The sequence below is a fragment of the Bos grunniens genome, chromosome 20 (assembly GCF_055505025.1).
Source record: "Bos grunniens cultivar Pamir isolate PY7600 chromosome 20, Bosgru_T2T1.0, whole genome shotgun sequence".
NCBI classification, from domain to species: Eukaryota; Metazoa; Chordata; class Mammalia; order Artiodactyla; family Bovidae; genus Bos; species Bos grunniens.
Genome location: NC_141184.1, coordinates 67,500,177 through 67,519,688, shown reverse-complemented (window position 1 = coordinate 67,519,688; position 19,512 = coordinate 67,500,177). Strand labels below are relative to the sequence as shown.

The window sequence follows — 19,512 nt, the reverse complement described above, 5'->3', positions numbered from 1 at the left end:
CCCCACCCCCGCACAGAAGCTCTGCGGGCGAGGGGCTGGCCCCCTGTGGCCCAGAGCCTGGCATACATTAAGCTTTCTCAAAACGTTGGAATTAATGACTGAAAGGCCAGCTGGCTGACGAGCCTGACACCCTCAAGGGCACCCAACTGCCCAGCGCGCCTTCCTGACCCGGGCGCGGGAGCGGCGAGAGCGGGATGCTCGGCGGTTCCCCTCCCGCCTCCCGGAGCAAACTTTCAAAAGATGCGGCGGCCGCGGTCCCGCCCCTCCCGGCGTGGTTGGAGGCGGCGGGAGGCGGGGGCGGAGCCGGCGGGCCCGGGCCTGTGGCTCCGCCTCCTCCTGCTGCCGCCGCTTCCCTCTCAGCACCCGCCCCAGCTGCAGCCCGCCGGCTCGCCGGTGCAGCCGCGATGCCCCGGAGCCAGACCCCGGCCCGGGTCCCCGGCCCAGCACGTAATTAGCCTCCCTGCGTCCCGAGGGCGCCGGCGCCACCGCCAACGCCGCGCCCCGACGCAGCGATGGGCAACACGGTGCACAGGACCCTTCCAGGTACGCCGGGAAGCCCTGCCCGAGAGGCAGGCGCTGGGGTTCTCCTCTCCTCGGGGGACCCTCTGGGTGACTTCCGGAGAGCCACCCCACCCCCACTCCCCTTAGCGCTCCGGCGGGCGCAGTGGGCTAGAGTCTCCAGTGCCTCCCGACTCCCGGCTTAGCGCGCGCGGAGCGGCTGGGCTTTGCGCTCCGGGAGGGCGGGTACCGCGTCCTGGTTACCTTGGGGACCCCCGTGCTCCTTCTCCCGGCTTTGGTTAGATGCGCGAAGGGGCCGTTGGGGCGATGCTGCGCGCCCCGCTTTGCCTTTGTTCCAGCCCGGGGGCGCTGATGAAGGAGCCCGGGGCGCTCCGGGGCGTGAATGAAGCCAGGCTTCTCAGAGCTTCCGACGGCCAGAAGCCGCCGGTTGTGTCGGGACTGCAGCGGCTGAGAGTCGGGGGCGGGGGGTGCTCGCAGGCGTACCTCAGTTACCAGCCGCTCAGCGCCCCCGCGGCACATGCTGCTTGGTTTGGCCACGTTCCCACGCGCACCCCGGCTGCGCCCCCCTCTGGTGTCCGCTCAGCTGGGGGCTCTCTAGACCCCTCGCAGTCGCCGCCGCTGAGCGCATCGCCCTCTAATTAATACAACCCCAGAATTTTCAGGGCCACAGTAGGGGGATTCAGAGCTGGGAAGAGGTGGGCGTGGGCTAGAGAAGGCTTTGCTAGAAAATACCAGGTAACTGTAGGAATAAATCAGCGCTGCTCAGAGGCTTGGAGGCTCAGTGCCCAGCATGCAAAGAAGCTTCGCGGTAAAGATGTGTATCCCAGTTTTATATTGAAGAAATTGAGGCTCTGTGGAGGGGAAATGACACACCCAAGGTCATGTTGCTGGTGTTGGGGGGGGGGCCGCGTTGAGATTGGGATCTGTGTCTGTCTGCCTACCCTTCTCCCCGCCCCCAAATCTTTAGAATAAGTCTTTATTCTGCCTTAAGGCTGGGCATTTGTAGCATCCTGGGCAGAAGGTGAGGGTCACATATGTGAGGTTTTAGGAGGAAAGGAAGGTATCACCCCATCTCTGCTCTAGAGCTATATCCAAAAATAATTATATATAAAAAATAATTGTTTCTTCCTCTGGGAGGGACTGAAATGCATGGTGCTGAGTCCTGCATCCCCAAAGCTGGCTTATAGAAGAGGAGCCTCTCCTTCTGCTTATAAGCCCCTGGGTAGCTTTCAGGCCAATGCACACAGAATTCACCAATTCTCTGGGAGGTGAAGTTGCCAGCAGAGGGTCACCAGCTAGTCAGTGACAGAGGTGGGATTCGAATCCAGGTCTTCTTACCCGAGTGTGGCCACGCCCCCTATGGCCAGGGCTATGGCCCTAACGGGGATGGAGAGAACCCACCCACCCAGTCTGGAGGTGTCCAGGGATGTTGGCAAATAGAACAGCAGGTGTCCTCCCAGCCACAAAGATACGAGCCCCCTTTGTGAGATTTCTTAATTAAGAAACATTTATGCTCTTCTAGTAAAAAAAAGCCATTCTGCCACCTGTGGGTCGGCTTTGGGGTAGATGAAGGGACAGACGCCTGCCAGGCAGGCTAAATATAGCTGGATATTTATGAAGTCTCCATCCCACTCAGCCCTCTCTCTGTGGACTGGGTCACCCCGGGGCTGGGAACCTGGGGTTAAGGTTGGTTACTCACAGCAGTAGCTAAGCGTGAAAAATTCAGACTCCACTGGGACTAAAGCCTGCACTGCGTTTAAAACTGGAATTCCTGCGCCACATCAGGCTGCAGGTGCCAAGAACACGAAGAACCATGTGTTGTTTTCTGACCTGCCTGTACTTAGTTTCTCACACACGCGGTGCCGTTTTCTACACCTCTGTGCTCAGTATCTGACGCTCTCCACACCCAGAATATCCTTTCACTGTCTAGTCTATCTTTCAAAACCCAGCTCTGTCGTCACCTCCTCCAGGAAGCCTTCCCTGACCACCCACGCCCAATCCCATCTGTTACTCTGCCACCCCAATACCTTCTTGTCTCTGCATGTTCATCGGACCACTTTGCTTTGTCATCACCCACCTCCATGACTCTCCTTGGGGCTACCTGAGGACAGAGACCACATCTTGATCATCTTATATCCCTGGTTGCCCAGCGCAGAGCCGGGCTCAGTGGGGCCCCAAAACTGGTGGTGGAGCTCACATGTTGCCTGCATCTTAGGCGGAAAGAGCCCTTGGCTCAGCATTGCCCTATAGAAATCCTTGCGCTTTCATTCTCAGGGAAAGGACACATGCGTGGTGTTCCTTCTATGGGACTTGAAATAGAGAGCTGGCATTTGCTGAGCACCTGGATTCCATGCCAGGCTTCCTGCATATGTGGCTTTATTTACATGCCAAGCACACTTCTCCTTAAAGCTCCTGCACTTGCCGTTCCCTCTGCCTGGAACATTCTTCCCCCAGACCTCCACATGGTGTCTGCTCCAGGCAGCTCTTGTCATTGCCCCTGCCCCCAGCACTCCCCACTCCCTCCCCTGCTTTGGGTTTTTCCTTAGCGTGGATCACCACGTGCTACATGGGCTGTGTAGTTAGCTGTTTATCGTCTGTCTCCCCCAGGAGGAATTTGCCTATTTTGTTCACTGCCATATATTCAGCATCTGCAGCAGTGGGTAGGACATAATAGATGTTCAGTAAATATTTGTTGAATGAATGAATGAACTGAGTTCTCGCAACTGCCCTGTAAAGTGGGCATTATCATCTCCATCTTACAGATAAGGAAACCAAGGCTAAGAGAGGTAAAATGACTCATTTCCCTTCACATGGCTTATCCAATTGGCAGAACCAGGATTGAAATCCAGGTTTATTTAGCTCCAAAGTCCTGCAGTCTTCCCATGACATGCAGTAGCCTCCCAGCTGATGGTTCAGATACCATTTATTGAGTGCCCCAGAGTACACCTGCTGTGCTATTGCATGTGATAAGGAAATGCCCCCCCAAAAGGAATGTCTTTTGTGATCGACTGAGGGGCAGCACCGTTACGGTCCCTTGCAGTGCCCTATAAACAAGCATTAAGGGTCAGCATGGGAACTCAGGTTTGCTATGCTCTTCCTGTGTGCATTACCCATTCCCTTTCTAGTTTCAGTTCAGTCCTGCAAAATAAGTTGTCATTCTCTTCCACTTCACAGATGAGGAGACTGAGGCCCAGAGAGGTTGCAACACCTGCCCCAACTCACACAGTTAGGCAGTGGCAAAGCTGGGCTCAGCAGACCCAGGCCTCTCTTCTAATACCACCACATGGCCTTTTTTTTTTTCCTGCACTCCGTTAGCCTTAATCTGGGTTTTGCAAGGGGAAAAAAATAAGAAGTGTACACAGGGCGGGGGAGGGGAGAGCAGAATTCCACAGGGAGGGAGGGAGGGAGGGAGGGAGGCACTCTCCCCCTTCTCCCACCAGCCCATTTCAGTCCCTTCCCTCCGTGCACCCCTGGGGCTCACTCTAGGACTCACTGGTAGTTCTGGTTGGAGAAGAGGCTGAATTCAAACTGCTGGTTGGGTTTAATCATTAAGCCAGTCCATGCTTGACCAAGTCAACAGCCCTCTCTAGTGTTACGTCAGTGAGCGGTGTCCCGAAGCTCCGGAGTATGGGAAGCATGCTCAACCTGCTCTGTGCCCTGAGTCAGGGGCTTTACCCACATCACCTATTTCAGATCCTCCTAATGCCCTTTAGAGGGTCTATATTTATCCCCATCTTACAGGGAGGCAGATGGAGGATTGGAGACATAAAGGATAAAGGCATACCAGTATAAGGGGGAGAGCCAGTCTTCCTAACCCGGACAGTCAATCTGCAGATGCTGCGTCCAGACCAGAAGCACCTGCTGCCCCAGGGCCGCTCTGGGGCCCTCCCTGCCCGGCCTCTCTCTCTATTTGGTGGATCCAGAGCCGTGTTAGGCCGTGTTAGGTGTTAGGCCTCCTGGGTCTTCGGCCCTCTGGCAAAGGGGGCCAATGCTCCGAGGACCCAGCAGCCACTTTTCTCCTTAGACCTGGACTGTCTCAGCTCTAGGAGGACAGCGGCCTTTCTCCCATCCCGGCGGCTGCACGGATCACCCAGCCAGTGCCGTCCCTCTCTCTCTGCACCTCTCTTCCTCCCTTACCCAGTCACAGTACGAAGTTCGGTTGGGCCTGCCTGCCTTGTCTGGCCCCATCTGCCTCCCTCCCACAGGTCCTGAAGAATCACTTTTGTAGCCCTCCATCTGAGGCCTGAGCCTGAGCCTGAGCCTCTCGAAGTGACAGTGGTTCCTCCAACAGCCCTGAAACCTGCCAGGCTGTCAGCATGTGGTTAGGGACCCTGACCAGTCAAGGCTCCTTGGTGATGGCCTGTGAGGATGCTGGGGGCGGGGCAGGGTAGAGTGGAGCAGCAGTCTTACTCATCCGTGGAATTGAGAAAGAAGGACAGTCTGTCTAATGCATAGGAAACGTGGAGAAGTTGCCATGGAGAATCTGGAGCCAAAAGGAACTAAGGCCTCCCTCTGTTTTTACCCTCTTTCTGATCCCACTTCTTTTCCTTTCCTCTCTGTCTCCCCTGGCAGGAAAGGAGGGAGCCCTGGGGTAATGGGGGTAAGTAAGGCTTCCTGGAGGAGGCGACATCTGAAGGAAAATCCCACTGCATGTCTGCCTTCCCCAACTCAAATGTCTTCTTTTTCTGTCTGCCTTCAGGGTCTTCTGTGGCTCAGTTGCCCTAAATCTGATCTCTCAGTTGCCCCACCCTGATCTCTGCTTAAGTGCTATGCACCCAGGCTGGGATGACCCTGGGGTGCGCTCTGCTCTGCATTTTCCCGAGTGCGCATCTTCGTTCCTTTGTCTAACATCTGTTGGGCACATCTTGTGTACTAGCCCTGGAATGAATGAACGGACAGCCGCTGGCAGCTCCCCTCCCCCGGGAACTGGCCACTGGTGGAAGAAGGATGGAATGCTCTAGTAAAACAGTCAGGTGGTTGGTTATATCACTGCAGAGCAGGAGGCGCCGTCACCCTGTGCCTCAGAGAGGGAGGGGCTGACACCTAAACAGGGCCTGGCCACCAGATCAGGTGGTCTACTGTGGATCGTGTGAGCCCAGCTTTTAAAAAGCCTTTAACGACATGAAAGCGACAGTGTTGGTCGCTCAGTGTGTCCCACTCTTTGCGACCCACGGACTGCAGCCCACCAGGCTCCTCCGTCCATGGGATCCTCCAGGCAAGAATACTGGGGTGGGTTGCCACTTCCTTCTCCAGGGGATCTTCCCAACCCAGGGATCAAACCCAGGGTCTCCTGCAGTTGCTGGCAGATTCATTACCGCTGAGCCACCAGGGAAGCCCTTTAGTTACCTAGACTAGGATAAAAAGTAAAATATCGAGTGTATTCAGGTGGGAAGTATTCTTTTCTCTGAAATTTTTGCTTCCGGTGTGTGTGTGTATGTTGCATCTTACAGTACAAATGCGTTTCTCTCTGGGGTGGCAGCGGTTAAGGGCTGTGATGAGCATGGTCAGTGGCTGGCAGCAGTGGGAGGCCTGGTGTCCTGGTCTAGACGCACCTCGTCGTCAGACTGCCTGGGTCCATCTCAGCGTGACCATTTCCTAGGGCAGTGATGGTGGGCAAGGACTCCACTCTGTGCCTCAGTTTCCTCAGTTGAAGTGGGGGTGCACAGCTCCCTCACAGTGGGCGGGGTGAGTGTTAAACAGCATAGAGCAGGCAGAGGCTTTAGCATAATGCCCAGGGCGGCCACTGTCGTGGTTATTGTTGCCTCCATGGAAAGGAGAGCCCTCATGCCCGTTCCTGGGGTCCCTAGAGGGGGGTGACTGACAAGTGCCCGTCACTTCCTGCCTTGACAACCCTGCCCCAGGTGACCACAAGGCTTGAGTCAAAGGGCTGGGTTGAGAGGCCTCCCTTTCATAGCATGGACAGCAGCTCCCCCAGGTTCCTTGAGCCCTGTCCAAAACATCTCATTTCTGATGAGAAGAATCTGCATGGCAGGTTGCATTTTGCAGTTTGCATTGGCCCCCCAGACCGCCAGGTCTAGTGGGAGAGACTAGCAAGGACAAGGCAGTTATGATAAGTTGGGGAGGGGAACACAGGGGCTGGGAGGAGAAGCAGGGAAGGCTTCCTGGAGGAGGTGCTGTCCAGCTGAGACCAGAAAGCAGAGAAGTTAGCCACAACGGAATGGGAAAGGCTGCTCAAGGCAGAGGATTAGATGTGCAAAGGCCCAAGGAGAGGGAGAACAGGGCATGTAGAGGGGGAGATGCAGAGTTCTGGGGGTCCCAGTGCAAGTGGGGGTGGCAATATGAAGTCAGAGTGGTGGGAGAAGATCAGGTCAGAGGAAGAGGGGTTTCTGGCCTGCAGTCAGGAGACTCAGCTTCTCAGATGCCACACTGCCCACTGGGATGAAGCTCTGTGTCTGCTGGGCTGGGCCACAAAGGCTGCTCAGAACAGGCCGTTTAATCTTCTCCGTGGACAGAAAGAGTCAGCTCTCTCCTCTTTTGGACCAAAGGGCTCTCTGTACTTGGTGGTGCTCTATGAGGGCTGAAAATAGAAGCCCAGAGGCCAGGCGTGTGGCAGGAGCTTAAAGCAGAGAGGGAAGAGGAAGGGGGCCAACGTGCTGTAGGCTGTGAGCACCCATCTGGGGGGTGTAGCCAAGTGGTCAGCACTGCAGCACGCCTGCCCCATGCCGGGCCCTTTCTCTGTTTCATCCCCTTTAAACCATCAGGACACGTCTTCCAGACGTTGGCTCCCACTTCACAGATGAGGACACTGAGCTCAGAAGGATCCTGAGAACTGCCCCGGCCTAGGAGACAAGGAAGTAGCAGAGCAGAATTTGATCCCAAGCCTGCCTGACCCCAAAGCCCCTTCCCCGTCACTGTGGGACACTGCCCCCGGGGCCTCTTGTCCTCATCCTGGGCTCCTGAACCCCCCTCCCCACAGGCTGTCCTTCCCGCAGGCACACTTTCTTACTTTCTCTGTCCTGGGGAGGTGAAGCACCTCTGTGCCCAGCAGCCAGAGTGAAACTGCCTATAGAAAGGCCCAGCCCCCAGCCCCACCCGCCTCACCCCCGGCCTGGAGACTCTAACTCCTAAGGTGGAGGTGGCCTCTGGGAATCTTGCTCTGGAGGAGACGGGGTGAACTGGAGCTCTGCACCCCTTCCTCCTGCCCCATCTGCCTGATAAAAGCTGGCTGTGCCTGGTCACCCCCAGCCCCACTGCCACCCGCATCCTTCCCACTGACGGGGCTCAGAGCCACAGGCAGCCCCTGCCAGTCCCTCAGCAAGGGCACGTGGCCCGAGCAAGGGCACTTCGTCACCCCGCACCCGGGCTCTCCTGCAGGCCAGGAGAATCCTGTCCCCATGCTGTGCTGTCATCATTGGCAGAGCTGGTGGCAGCATGGGCTGGGTGCCCCCATCCCTGGGTCTGAGTCTTATTCTCCAGACAAACGCTTTGACCTCTCTTTGCTTCGATTCCCTTTTCTGCAGAGAGGAGATAATGATGTTACGTCTCAGGCCTGCAAAGTGTCTGACAGATAGTGAATGCTCAGGGGGGCACCTGGTATGATTGTGTAGTCACTAAGCAAGCCAGCCCCTGCTCCCTGCTGAGCCCAGCACTCCCAAGGGAGACAGACACAAAAGAAGAATAATAACCACCAGCTCGTATCACTCAGCCAGTCTGTGCCAGACACTATTCTCAGCAGGCACCTGCATCGAGCCCTCAGGACAAGCCCTGTGAGACAGCTACTGCTTTTAGCCCCATATAACTGTTGGGAGAACAGAGAGGGAAAGTGACTTGCCTAAGGGCACACAGCACACGTAGTCCAGTGCGATTCCGATGAGAAGGAAGGGGTGTTGATGCTGGATGGATGACTGCCGGGTCGGGACAGGGGGTCAGGTGGGGGCATTTCACATCTGCCCTGGAAGCCTTCGGAGTGTTGAAACTGTGAACATTTGTATTTGTCTGGCAGTTTTCTTTTTAGTTGCTCTTCAACTTCTGTAGTTGTCTGTCTCACATCCTACATGTCTCAGATGCATGAGGCAGGGGAGCAGACTGATAGGGAAGGGCACTACGGACCAAGCACAGACACGACCAGACATGTGTGGACATCAGTGAGATCCCAGCTCAGTCAAAGGAAGAACTTTCTAACTGTGGAGGCTGTCTGGCAGTAGGGCAGGGGGGGAATTGTCCTTTGCTGGAGCAGCACTGGCGTCAGGCCCGACTGGGGCTTGACATGGACGTGGCAGACACAACTGGAGCAGCAGACGGGTCTGGGATAAATTGTCCGCGAAGGTGCCTTTTGACCCTGTGGTCTTATAGGAAGTGCTCCCCAGTGCTCATCTGCTGAACACATGGAGGGCCCTTCATAATCTCTCGCTTATATGATCCCCCTGCCAGTTCTGCATATTGGGAGGTTTTAGGCCCATTTTATAGATCAGGAAGCTGGGGCACAGAAAGATGGAGCAACCTTCCCCCTTCTGGGTCTGTACCTTCCCCGTGACCTCCAGGCCTCAGCACTTTCCCACACTTAGCAGCAGGTACTTCTGAGTAGCAGCCATTCTTGGATGTCAGTCCCAGCTCACTCTCATCCCTTCCCTTTCATTCTCCTTTTTACTGGGGCTCAGGGCAGCCTCTCGTCTCATGCTGGACAGAGGGGAGAAAGTTCTTTAATGAGTAAGCCATTCGGGGGTATGGGTGGGGTGGGAGAGTCGGGGCAGCACTGGCAGTTGGCAGAATGCCCACAGCCATTAACATGTGTGTTCTGTTTATGTCCTCAACATTACGCGTTGTTTATATCATAATTATGTCCCGCAGACACACATTTTCTTTCCTTTTCTGCAAGGATGATGGATTTATGAGATGGGTGGGCACCCGCGTGCCCTGGGTCTCCAAGCCCGGTTTGCTTGGTATCTTTCCACCCCACAGGGGCAGATCCTTACCCCCAAAAGACATTCCCTTCCCCTTAAGACTCTGGGTGCTTCAAGGGCAGAGCACGGAACAGCAGAATTTCCCTGTCTCTGGGGATGGTGTGGACCTTCATCCCTGCAGACAGGTCTCTCAGGGACTCTGTTCCCAGGACTAGAGAATGCTTGGAATCACCATGTCCCACCTCCCATCTGACAGATCAGAACACTGAGGCCCAGAGCCTTACAAAGGGTCACAGAGAGACTGCAGATGGGGTCTTCGGCTGGAATCCCTAAGAGAGGGGGTAGAAAGAGCACTGGTTTTGGAGGCAGTCTTATGTTCAAATCTCAGTTCTATATCTAAGCTGTGTGACCCTGGCAAGTCACTCCCCGTCTCTGAACCTTGCTTTCCCATCTTTAGGGTGGGGAGAATGATGGTGCCTCCCTCATGGGAGTTTGATGAGGAATAAATAGGAGACTCCATGAGAAGTCTGAGCCGATATAAGATGGGGACTCCATAAGTGGACTTCAAATTCACTGAAGGCAAGGAATCTGTGCTCCTGAAGCTGGTGAAGCAGAGAGGAGCAGTAGGACCCAATAGTGTGGGGTCACACTCTCAAGGCCCTGTGACGAGTCCAAAAGTACTCCCTGGCTGGCTAGGGAGGCGATGCCACATAGTGTCAAGAGCAGGCATGGCTTTGGATTCAAATCTGAGTCAAATCCTGACCCAGCTGTCTGCCTGCACCATGACCCTGGGCCAACCCCTCCCCATCTGGACCTATGTTCTCATCTGAGAAACAGGGTCATAGGGATGTAGAGAGGCCCCAGGGAGCCAGCAACTCTAGGATCGTCAGTGCTGAGGATGTATGAAATGGAGATTCTTATCAGGACTCCGGAGTGTGTATTTCCAACATTTGCCCTTTACCCCTCAGGTCAGAGGGCAGAAAGCCATGCAGACTCCTTCAGGCATCCTCAGCCTACACTCACCAACTTGGAGCCCTCGGGTATTTGCAGAAAGGCCAGCCTGCCGGGTCTGGGGCAGAAGAAAGAGAAACCTGGATCTTTGGAGAAGGGAGGAGAGTGGGAGGGGTGCCCTTGAGGTGCTTCTCTGCGGGCCTCAGAGACAAACATGGCAGGGAAGGACTCGACTTTAGCTGAGGACCCACGCACTGTGCTGCTCCTTCCCTGTAGGGATAACGTCTACCCTTTGCCCGAAGCACCCAGAGCGTCTTCTTCCTAGCCGTGGGCGCCCGGCTGGCGTGTGTTCTGACACTGACTGTACCACTTCCTGGCCCAGTGGCCTGGGGCCGCTCTCCCAGCCTCTTTGAGCCTTCCTTCCTCAGCGGCAGTAGGTCTGGTAGCAGTCACCTCCTTCAGTGCTCTCAGGAGGGTCATAGGACATCTGGTGGGCAGAGGACCAGCCCCGGGCTCTACGTGGCCCCTGGGAGTGTCCCTCTCTGATCATGCCCACCTCCAATCCCCTTTTCTGACCTTGGGGCCATTAGGCACTGGGGCTCCACCCCCTGCTATAATCTGCTTTCTTTTTTTAGATGCTGCTGATTTTTCATCCCAAGTTCTGCCATCCCCTGACCTTTGAGTTGCTCAAAACAGGCTGATTGATGACAAGCAACACCACCCCTGCCTACGCCCCCCTACCCCCCGAGACCAAGCCAGGCCTTACTCCACCTTTGTCTCTTATACATAGCCATTTTTTTTTTCCTTGCAGTTCAGGGGATAAGTGAGAAACCTTGGGGAGGAATGAGGCATAAAACAGGAAGGATGAAACTTCCAGGGTCAGACAGGACCAGATTCAAAGACAGGCACTGCCCTCACAGTCTGGGTGGCCTCTGGCCCAGATGTCTGCCTCTCTGGGCTTCAGTTTCCTCTTAAGGAAGCCACCTGGCAGGGTGAGGCCATAAATGAATGGGCAGCATGGTTCACCCTTGGTATACACTGGGAGAGCCGCAGGGGTAGGCTCCCACCCCTCAGGGCCAGCAAACGCTACCCAGCCCTGACGCTTATGAAGAGCATTTCCTCAGCTCCAGAAGCCAGAGCAGTGAAGTTCTAGGAGAGTTTCCAGCTGCATTTGATCCTGAAAAGTAGGGCCAGTGGATCTGTTGTTTCAAAGTTGGGACCGGGTCCCTGCAGGCTCCCCTAGGGCTGAGGCTAGGAGTGAACGGTCAGGCTTCTGGGCCCCACCCAGGCTGGGGGAGTGGCTGCCCTCAGGGCAAAGAGAAGGAGCCTGCTGGCCAATCAGCTGGCTTATCAGCAGGCGGCTGCCAGAAGCTGCCTGGAGGAGAAGCAGGTGCCGAGGGCAGGACTGTGCCAGCCGTTGGAAGCAGTGTTTGAAACCTGGCCTGGTTTTCCCATTCCCGCCCTGCCAGGTCCTTCTGATAGGCAGGGAAGAGAGGAAAAGACAGTTTCTATGGGAAGACCCAGGACTTGAATCTCATTCTTCAGAGAGATGGATCCTTGGGGATTCCTTCCTCGCTTACAGCCCTTCAGAGGCCCCCAGGCTTCTTGAGGACCTTAACCTCCTCTGCTCAGCCTTTAAGGCCCTTTGTGATAGAGCCCTTGACTCCCTCTCCACCCTCCCTTCTGCCTTCTACACTCTGTTCCCTGCCCTTCCCCAAGGGCACTCAGCTTGTTCTCTCCTCCAGGCCTTTTTCTGTACTGTTCCCTCAGCCTGAAACACAGTTCCCCACTGTTTGTCACCCCCCAGAGTGGCCCCCTGAGAAGCTTGGCTGCAGCCCTCGGTGCTGACCCCCACATGAAATCATGGTGTCTGTGTCCACCCCGCACTGGTCTCGGCTCTGCGTGTGAGTCGTCAGCGCCTGCAGCCAGCGCAGCCCCGGCCTGGAGCAGATGCTTTGTAAATGTCAGATGCAGGAGGAAGTGATGTCCTCGAGAAAGAATGAGGGTGCATCCCCCCACCATCCTCCACAGCAGGGGGCCCTGACCCTGTGAGCCGGCGCTTCTGAAGTTGGAGTTTCCCGGGCCCCTTTATCAAGAAGAGACCTCAACCGAGGGGCCCAGAAGAGGGTCAGAGCCAGCTTGGGAATCCCAACTCTGCTGACCAGACTTGGGGGTGGGGGGTGGGGATGACCTCACCCCCTGGGAACTCAGTGCATCAGAGCCCACTTGAGCCAAGAGGGCTGCCGCTTAGACCTGGAAGGAGCAGCCTTTTCTCCCAACGAGCAGTGCCGCGTGACCTCCAGCCCCGCTGCCAGGCCTCCTCGCAGCTGTCGACAGGAGTGTCAGGCCGCTGCACTGCACTGACCGGACTCTGTTTGCAAAGAATAGGAGCGGGGAGGAGCCGGGTGGTGGTTTCCAGCGTGGGCTGGCCCCTTTCCACCCCGAGTGCTGCCGACCAGGCCTCGGAAACAGAGAACAAAGTCCCATTAGGCTGGCATCTGTCTCCTGGGTGCATGTCACTGCTCTTTTTGGCAGAGGTGAGGGAGGCGTGGTTGTTTTCTTTCTAACCCACTTTCAAACCCACCAATAGAAAAGGTGTTCTGTTGCCGAAGGAGACCGACATCCCTGCCCTGCTTTGGGTGACAGAAAGCCTGCCAATACCGGCCTTGCCTTTTTCTCTTTAGAGTGTGTGCACGCATGTGTGCGCGCGCACACACACACACACACACACATGTGCACTGTGCTGCTTCCTCCCATTGCCACTGAACCAGAGACTTCTTACTGAAGGTCCACAGTTTGAGGTCAGATGTGTGTGGGTTCGGGAAGCCCCAGACATTGTCCATCAAATTGTGTGAGTGGCGTGTGGGTGTGTTCCGGGGAGAGAGGCTGGCACAGCGTTCATCACCCTTAGCAAGGCCCCGGCCATCTTGGAGAGGAGCGGGGGTGGGGAAGGGCCCCTCCTGCCACTGCCCGGCTCTGCTGCCTTGGCCTCCTCATCTGGAAAGTGAAGGCAGTGCAGCTTCCCCCTGAAGGGTTGTAAGACTGTCAGCTCTACACACAGAGGGCCATGCGGGTGTGTACCCAGGGCTCAGTAAAAGGCTAGTTACATCCTCTAGGGAGAGGGAGGGGGCAGGATAGACTGTCCTCAGGGTTGGCAATTCCCTTTACCGGTGGAGTGGAATCTGCTGAAAGTCTCAGCCAGAATGCCATCTGCTGAATGCCAGCACGCTGGAGGCCGTCAGCTCGGCATCCAGAGAAGCCAGAGCTGTGCTTCCTGCCATCCTCCTGGCGGTAAATGCCATCTCCTTGGACTCTTTTTAGATCAAAGGAAAGGCTGGGTTGGGGCAATGAGCGCCATCATTCAGAGGGTGGTACAGTGCGCGTTTGGGATGCTGCTGGGGTGGCTTAAAAATAGGCCTCTGTCCTTGGACACAGGGAAACTGACCCTGGGGTTTTCAAGAGGCCTTTCCTGGCCAAGGTTTCCAGCCCTCCAAGGGAGAAACATTGCAGGATGTATTCTCCAGACCCACAGACAGCCATCTCTGACCCAGGAGTAAACCTTTTCTCCGTAAAGGAACAACAAAAGGCAGCTAAAGGGAGGAAGCCAGGGTTAACTGAACAGCTACTATGTGCCACATGCCATGTCTGACTAGCTGGCCTCATCTGTCCTCACAGCAATCATGCAGGGTGGAGGTGACTCTTACCAGTTTTCTAGGTCTGGGTGGGGGGCGCGGAGAAGTTAAGCATGTACCTCAAGATCACACAGCTGCAAAATGGCAAAAATCAGAATTTGAACCCTTGTCTGACTCTAAGCCTGTGCTCTTTTTAACCACTTCTCAAATTGAGATCTAGGCAATAAAAGTGTGGGAGAGATGGCGTGAGGGGCTTGCCCAAGGGTTGGACCCCGATGTTGCCCATAAGGGAGGGGGTGAATGTTCAGTGCTCGTCTGTGGTGTGCTGGGACTCCCGCTGGGCGCTTTCTGTGTTTTCACCGCCTGTCCCTGCAGCCTGCGGGGCTGGGCGGGGTGGGGGGAGCGGGGGGGGGTGCGGTGAGTGGGGGGGGCGGGGGGGGCGGGGAGTGGGGGGGGGGGTCTGTGTTCACACACCATCAACAGGTGGTGACTTGCCCAAAGGCCCCTCAGGCTAGTGAGCAGCCAAGCAGGGCTCAAATCCAGAGCCCATGAAGGCTGTTCTAAAGCACACGCGAGTAAACTGCAGAGCCACCCCTGAAGGACCGGCTCAGGGAACAGCTCTGCTGTCCCCCTGCCTTCTGGAACAGCTAGCCCAAGGTTGGCAGTGCCAACACTTGTTTTTCTCAAACAGAGCCCCTTTCTCCTTAACTGCCACAGCCACTCATCCTCTAGCCCCCACATCTCTGCTCATACAATTTTTTTTTATTGGCCATACCCCATGGTGTGCAGAACTTCCCCCAACTGGGCATCGAAGCTGCGAGCCTTGCTGTGAAATGCAGAGTCTCAACCACTAGACCGCCAGGGAAGACCTCTGCTCCTACACTTTTGAGTTGGGGCATTGCTTCTGTGACTAGATGTTGGAAAGCCCTGGCCCTCTGTTCTTGGCAGGCTGGAGCAGCCTTTGGTTAATTCTGAGGGGTGGGCCAGGACGGTGCCCTCCCTCCTACCCATAGGAAGGGACTCAGGCAGAGATCTCCTCTTGGTTCCCATTGCAGAGAAGTCTCCTCCCCCTGCCTTGTTCTTGGAGTCCCAGGACCCAGTTCCTGGCCAGAGGGCAAGGGGGCTCACCGGCCAGAGGCAGCACCCCCATGAGGCCAGCTGGGACTCGGCCTTGTTTGGGGGGAAAGGTCTGGTCCCTGGCGTGGGCTGTGGCCCCTTTCTGGCAGAAGGTTTTCTCACCAGTAAGAAGGGGTCCATCTGAATCTGGTCCTGGTACCAGCAGCCAGGAAACTCTGTGCTCACGGACCCAGCCATTTGGGGAAACAGCTGAAGTGATCCCCAGGAGGGGAACAGTGGGGGGCCTTTTGGCTCTCAGTGGAATATTCTGCAGCCATGAAACAGAACAGTGAATGCTTGGGAGCCATGTGCGGAAAATGCTTTTTATGTAATGTTGAGTTAGAAAAGGCAGGAAGCAGAATTAACTGTGTTCTCTGATTGCAAGGAAATTAGAAAGAGTGCTCAGTACTACTTCATGCTTAGTACTTCCACACTGCAAATGGAGGAAAGTCAGGCAAGAGGAAAGAGCACTGGTTTGGGGTCAGACCGAGCTGGGTTCACATCTCAATGCTGCTCCTTAGATCTGCAGGAAGTGTTTTCTCCTGGAAAATGCAGATGAGAATCCTGTAGGTGAAGATTTGTTTTGAGAATTAACTACAACCATGTTATCAAAAGGCTTCCTTTGTAGCTCAGCAGGTAAAGGATTTTCCTGCAATGCAGGAGACCCAGATTCCATCCCTGGATCAGGAAGATCCCCTGGAGAAGGGAATGGCAACCCACTCCAGTATTTTTGCCTGGAGAATCCCATGGACAGAGGAGCCTGGCGGGCTACACTCCATGGGGTCGCAAGAGTCGGACACGACTTAGCAACTAAACCACCATCACCAGGTTATCAAAAGGTTTCCCAGGTGGCTCAGTGGTGAAGAATCCACCAGCCAATGCAGGAGACGTGGGTCCGATCCCTGGGTCTGAAAGATCCCCTGGAGAAAGAAGTGGAAACCCACTCCAGTATTCTTGCCTGGAAAATCCCGTAGTCAGAGGAGCCTGACAGGCTACCTTTCATGGGGTCACAAAGAGTAGGATACGACTTAGCGACTAAACCACCACCACCACCATGATAGCAGAAACATGCGGCTCCAGACGTGGCGCATAGTGAGAGCAGAGCCAGTGGTGCTTCTGTGGATGAGGGCCAGTCAGGGACGATGCAAAATGTATTATGAGTTAAGGTGAGAGTGTGGGGAGATGGGAATTTTTCTCCTTCTTCCCAAACTTTCTCTAGGATGGCTGTAGTGTTTACTGCTGTAACTTAATAAAGTTCAGGTTTTCTGTTGACATCCCCGGACGGGCCCCCTGGGGTCCACGCCGCAGTTTTCTGTTTCGTGGAGAAGCTGCTTCCCCTAAGCTGACACGGGTGTACAATTTAAAGACAGCTCCATGTTGTTCCTTTAATTTAAGCAGTTTCAGTTTGAGTAAATAACACTTCCTCTTATAGACTTTTCCACTCTGGTTTTCTTTATCTCCCATCAGGACTCTGGCCTCAGAGGAGGGGGGAAAAATAGTGTTTATCCCTCATTCCCTGAAGGAAGCTGGATCTTATAATCAAAATTAAACAAATACGTAAACTTCCCTGGTTTCTTGGCTGCCTTTTATCCTAACATATAGCTGGTTTAGCAGGAAACTTCCCCTTATAGTAACAAAGCAGCATTTCTCCTGACTCCAGCATCCACCAAAATCACCAGGCCACTCTGAAGGGACATCTACTCAGGGTCCCCAAGCCAGTTTCCTTAAGAAACTCTGATGAAGAGATAAGGTCAGAAAAACAACAATGATGGGAGCTGAGATAAAAATCATCAAATAAGGGTGGCCTGTGGTCTTTGGTGCTTTTGATCTGCGGTCCTGTTTAATGTTTCCTGGAGAGTCTGCCAGCCACGGGGACCTTGGAGAGAGTCCGGTCTCTTGGACACTGGAGGACGCTGCCATCCAGAGTCAGGTGGCTGGCACAAGGCCGCAGCGGGCATGGAGAACGCAGGCTCTACCGTCCTGGGCAGCCTCTCCTGACGGTTCACACTGGGCAGTATTTCTCCCAGCTGCTTGATTTTTGTCCCACGGGTGTTGCTGTCCAGCGGGCCCTTGCTTTCATCCCTGTGGTTCTGCAGATGGCCCACAGCCTGGCTCTGTGTGCACCCTCCTTGCGCCTCAGGGACCTTCCCTAACAGACAGTGCTGGCCTGCTCTGCTGGAAGCCTGTGGCTCCCTCTGCCCATGCTGTGTACTCTGAGCCTCCCTGGCAGGCATTCAGGGCCCTCCCATCTGGTCTCCATGACGTTGACCGCACCCTCACCCCTCGGCCCTCACCCCTGCAAAGCAGTGGCTGCCTAACCTCAGATGCTTTCTGCCACACCTTCCATAGGACTAAACCTTCCTTCCAGGTCTAGCTTGCCCAACCTCTGCCCCTACTGCCTGGAGTATTTCATCTCCTCCCTTAACACCTGGCTCTGCGGGCATCACCCCCTGCCCCCCAGCCCCTGGCTAAATCTGGGATCTCCTCTGGGCCTGATAGCTCCCCGGTCCCAATGCCTAATGTGGTCTCTATTGTTATTATTCGTCCCTAATGTTCATGTCTATTCACCTGTGTGTCTTCTCTTCCACGGAAAAACTCAGATCTCCACAAGGGCAGGATTGTGCCCTCACCTCTGCTCCCTCAGTGCTTCACTTCAGCAGATATATCCTCAGAAAAGATGGATAGATGGGTGGATGATGGATGGATGATGGGCATATGGATGAATGAATGGATAGATGAATGCACTGATGGATGGTTGGATAGATGGATGGGAGGATGGTTAGATGGATGGATAGGAAGATGAACGATGGATGTATGGAAGGATGGATGGATAGGTAGATGGAAGATGACTGGATGGATGGATGGATGCATGGACGCATGGATGGAGAGGTGGGTGGATGGATGCATGAATAATGGAGTGAGCATCTTCCCTGCTGCCCTCATATACCTGTCCAATGCTTAGCAGACCCACCTAGGGGTACAAGGAATCAATAGGTGGCTTCTTGCTTCCCTCTCTACATCAGGGATCTACAGCTCATTCTGTCCATCCTGTGTTGATTCCTAAAGGGCAGAGAGAATATGGTAAAATAGCTCAAAAGGCCGATGGAGGTCACACAAATGTGGCTTCAGTCACAGCTCTGCCTTTAGCTAAGCCCGCTGTGTGACTTTAGGCAAATAACTCAACCTCTCTGAAACTCCATGTCTTCATCTGCATAATGGGGTTAATGGTCGTCCTTACCTCAAAGGGTTATAAAGATTAAATGAGGAAATGCATGGTAAGTAGCCAGGCCAAAGCTGGTATTCCATACAAGGTTATTGAATGCATGGTAACTGTCAGTCAGAACAGTTTTGTTTGCAAGTATCAAAAACCTAGCTCAACCTGGATTATAAGCAAAAGAAGGCTCCCCTGCCTGAAAAGTTTATAGTGATCTGATTGGCCAGGCTTGAGGCACACCCCAGTTTCTGAGTTGGGATGAGATCAACCCACTAGTTGGAGAGATGCTAGATCTCTCCTCCCTGTGGAGGAGGAGGGAGGGGCAGCATGTGCCCACAGAGCTGCCCTGCCATGGGCACTGCAGAACCTGGACCTCTTTCACGATGGCCCAGGGCCTGTGGGAGGTGGTGCGTGGCCAGCACCCCCCACCCCCGCCCAGGGCTCTCCTTACCCTCCTTGGGTAGGAGTGACCGCTGACATTCTGCCTCCCTGTGTCAGGGGTAGTCGGCCAGAAGAACCCAGGAAGGGGTTCCTGCCCGGGCCCTTAGTGACCTTGAGATTGGGCGGGTTCCTTCTCCCTCTGTGGACCCATTTTTTTCAATCTGCAAAATGGACTTATTCAAGGAGATGCTCTCCAAAGTCTGCTCTAACTATAATAAAGGCAGCAGCTGGCATTTATCAAGTACCTGATGTGTGCCAGGCCTTTGCTGGGCACTGGAATCACAGATGAAATAGACAAGCCCCTGCTTTCCAGGATCCACGCCTGGTAACGCCCATCCTTTCCTTGCCACTTCCAGTATCTGTCATAGAACCAAGACGCCTTTTTAAAAATGTTGTATACTTTTAAAATATAATTTAAGCTGTATTTATTGTATACAGCTTAAACATCCAGAGCAAATACAATCATTCCTCAGTATCCTGGGGTCAGGAGGATTAGTTCCAGGACCCCCCACAGATACCCCAACTCTGATGCCCAAGTCACTTATATAAAATGGTGTAGTATTTGCATATAACCTACACGCATCCTTCCTTATAACTTTAAATCATCTCTAGATTACTTATAATACCTAATACAATGTAAATGCTATGTAAATAGTTGTAAATACAATGCAAATGCTATGTAAGTAGTTTCCGGTTCACAGCAAATTCAAGTTTTGATTTTGGGAATTTTCTGGAATCTGTTTCCCCTGAATATTTTCAATCCGTGGTTGGTTGACTT

General features: G+C 54.5%; 1 protein-coding gene across 1 annotated transcript in view; it reads left to right on the top strand.

Moving 5' to 3' along the window:
• The first annotated feature begins 340 nt into the window (after positions 1 to 340).
• The window catches only part of NEURL1B (neuralized E3 ubiquitin protein ligase 1B), a 44,674-nt gene continuing 25,502 nt past the window's right edge, over positions 341 to 19,512 (top strand). The window contains exon 1 of the mRNA XM_086362199.1: positions 341 to 543. Coding sequence (XP_086218325.1) covers positions 513 to 543 — 31 coding nt within the window. The 5' untranslated portion in view covers positions 341 to 512. The remainder of the gene's footprint in view (positions 544 to 19,512) is intronic.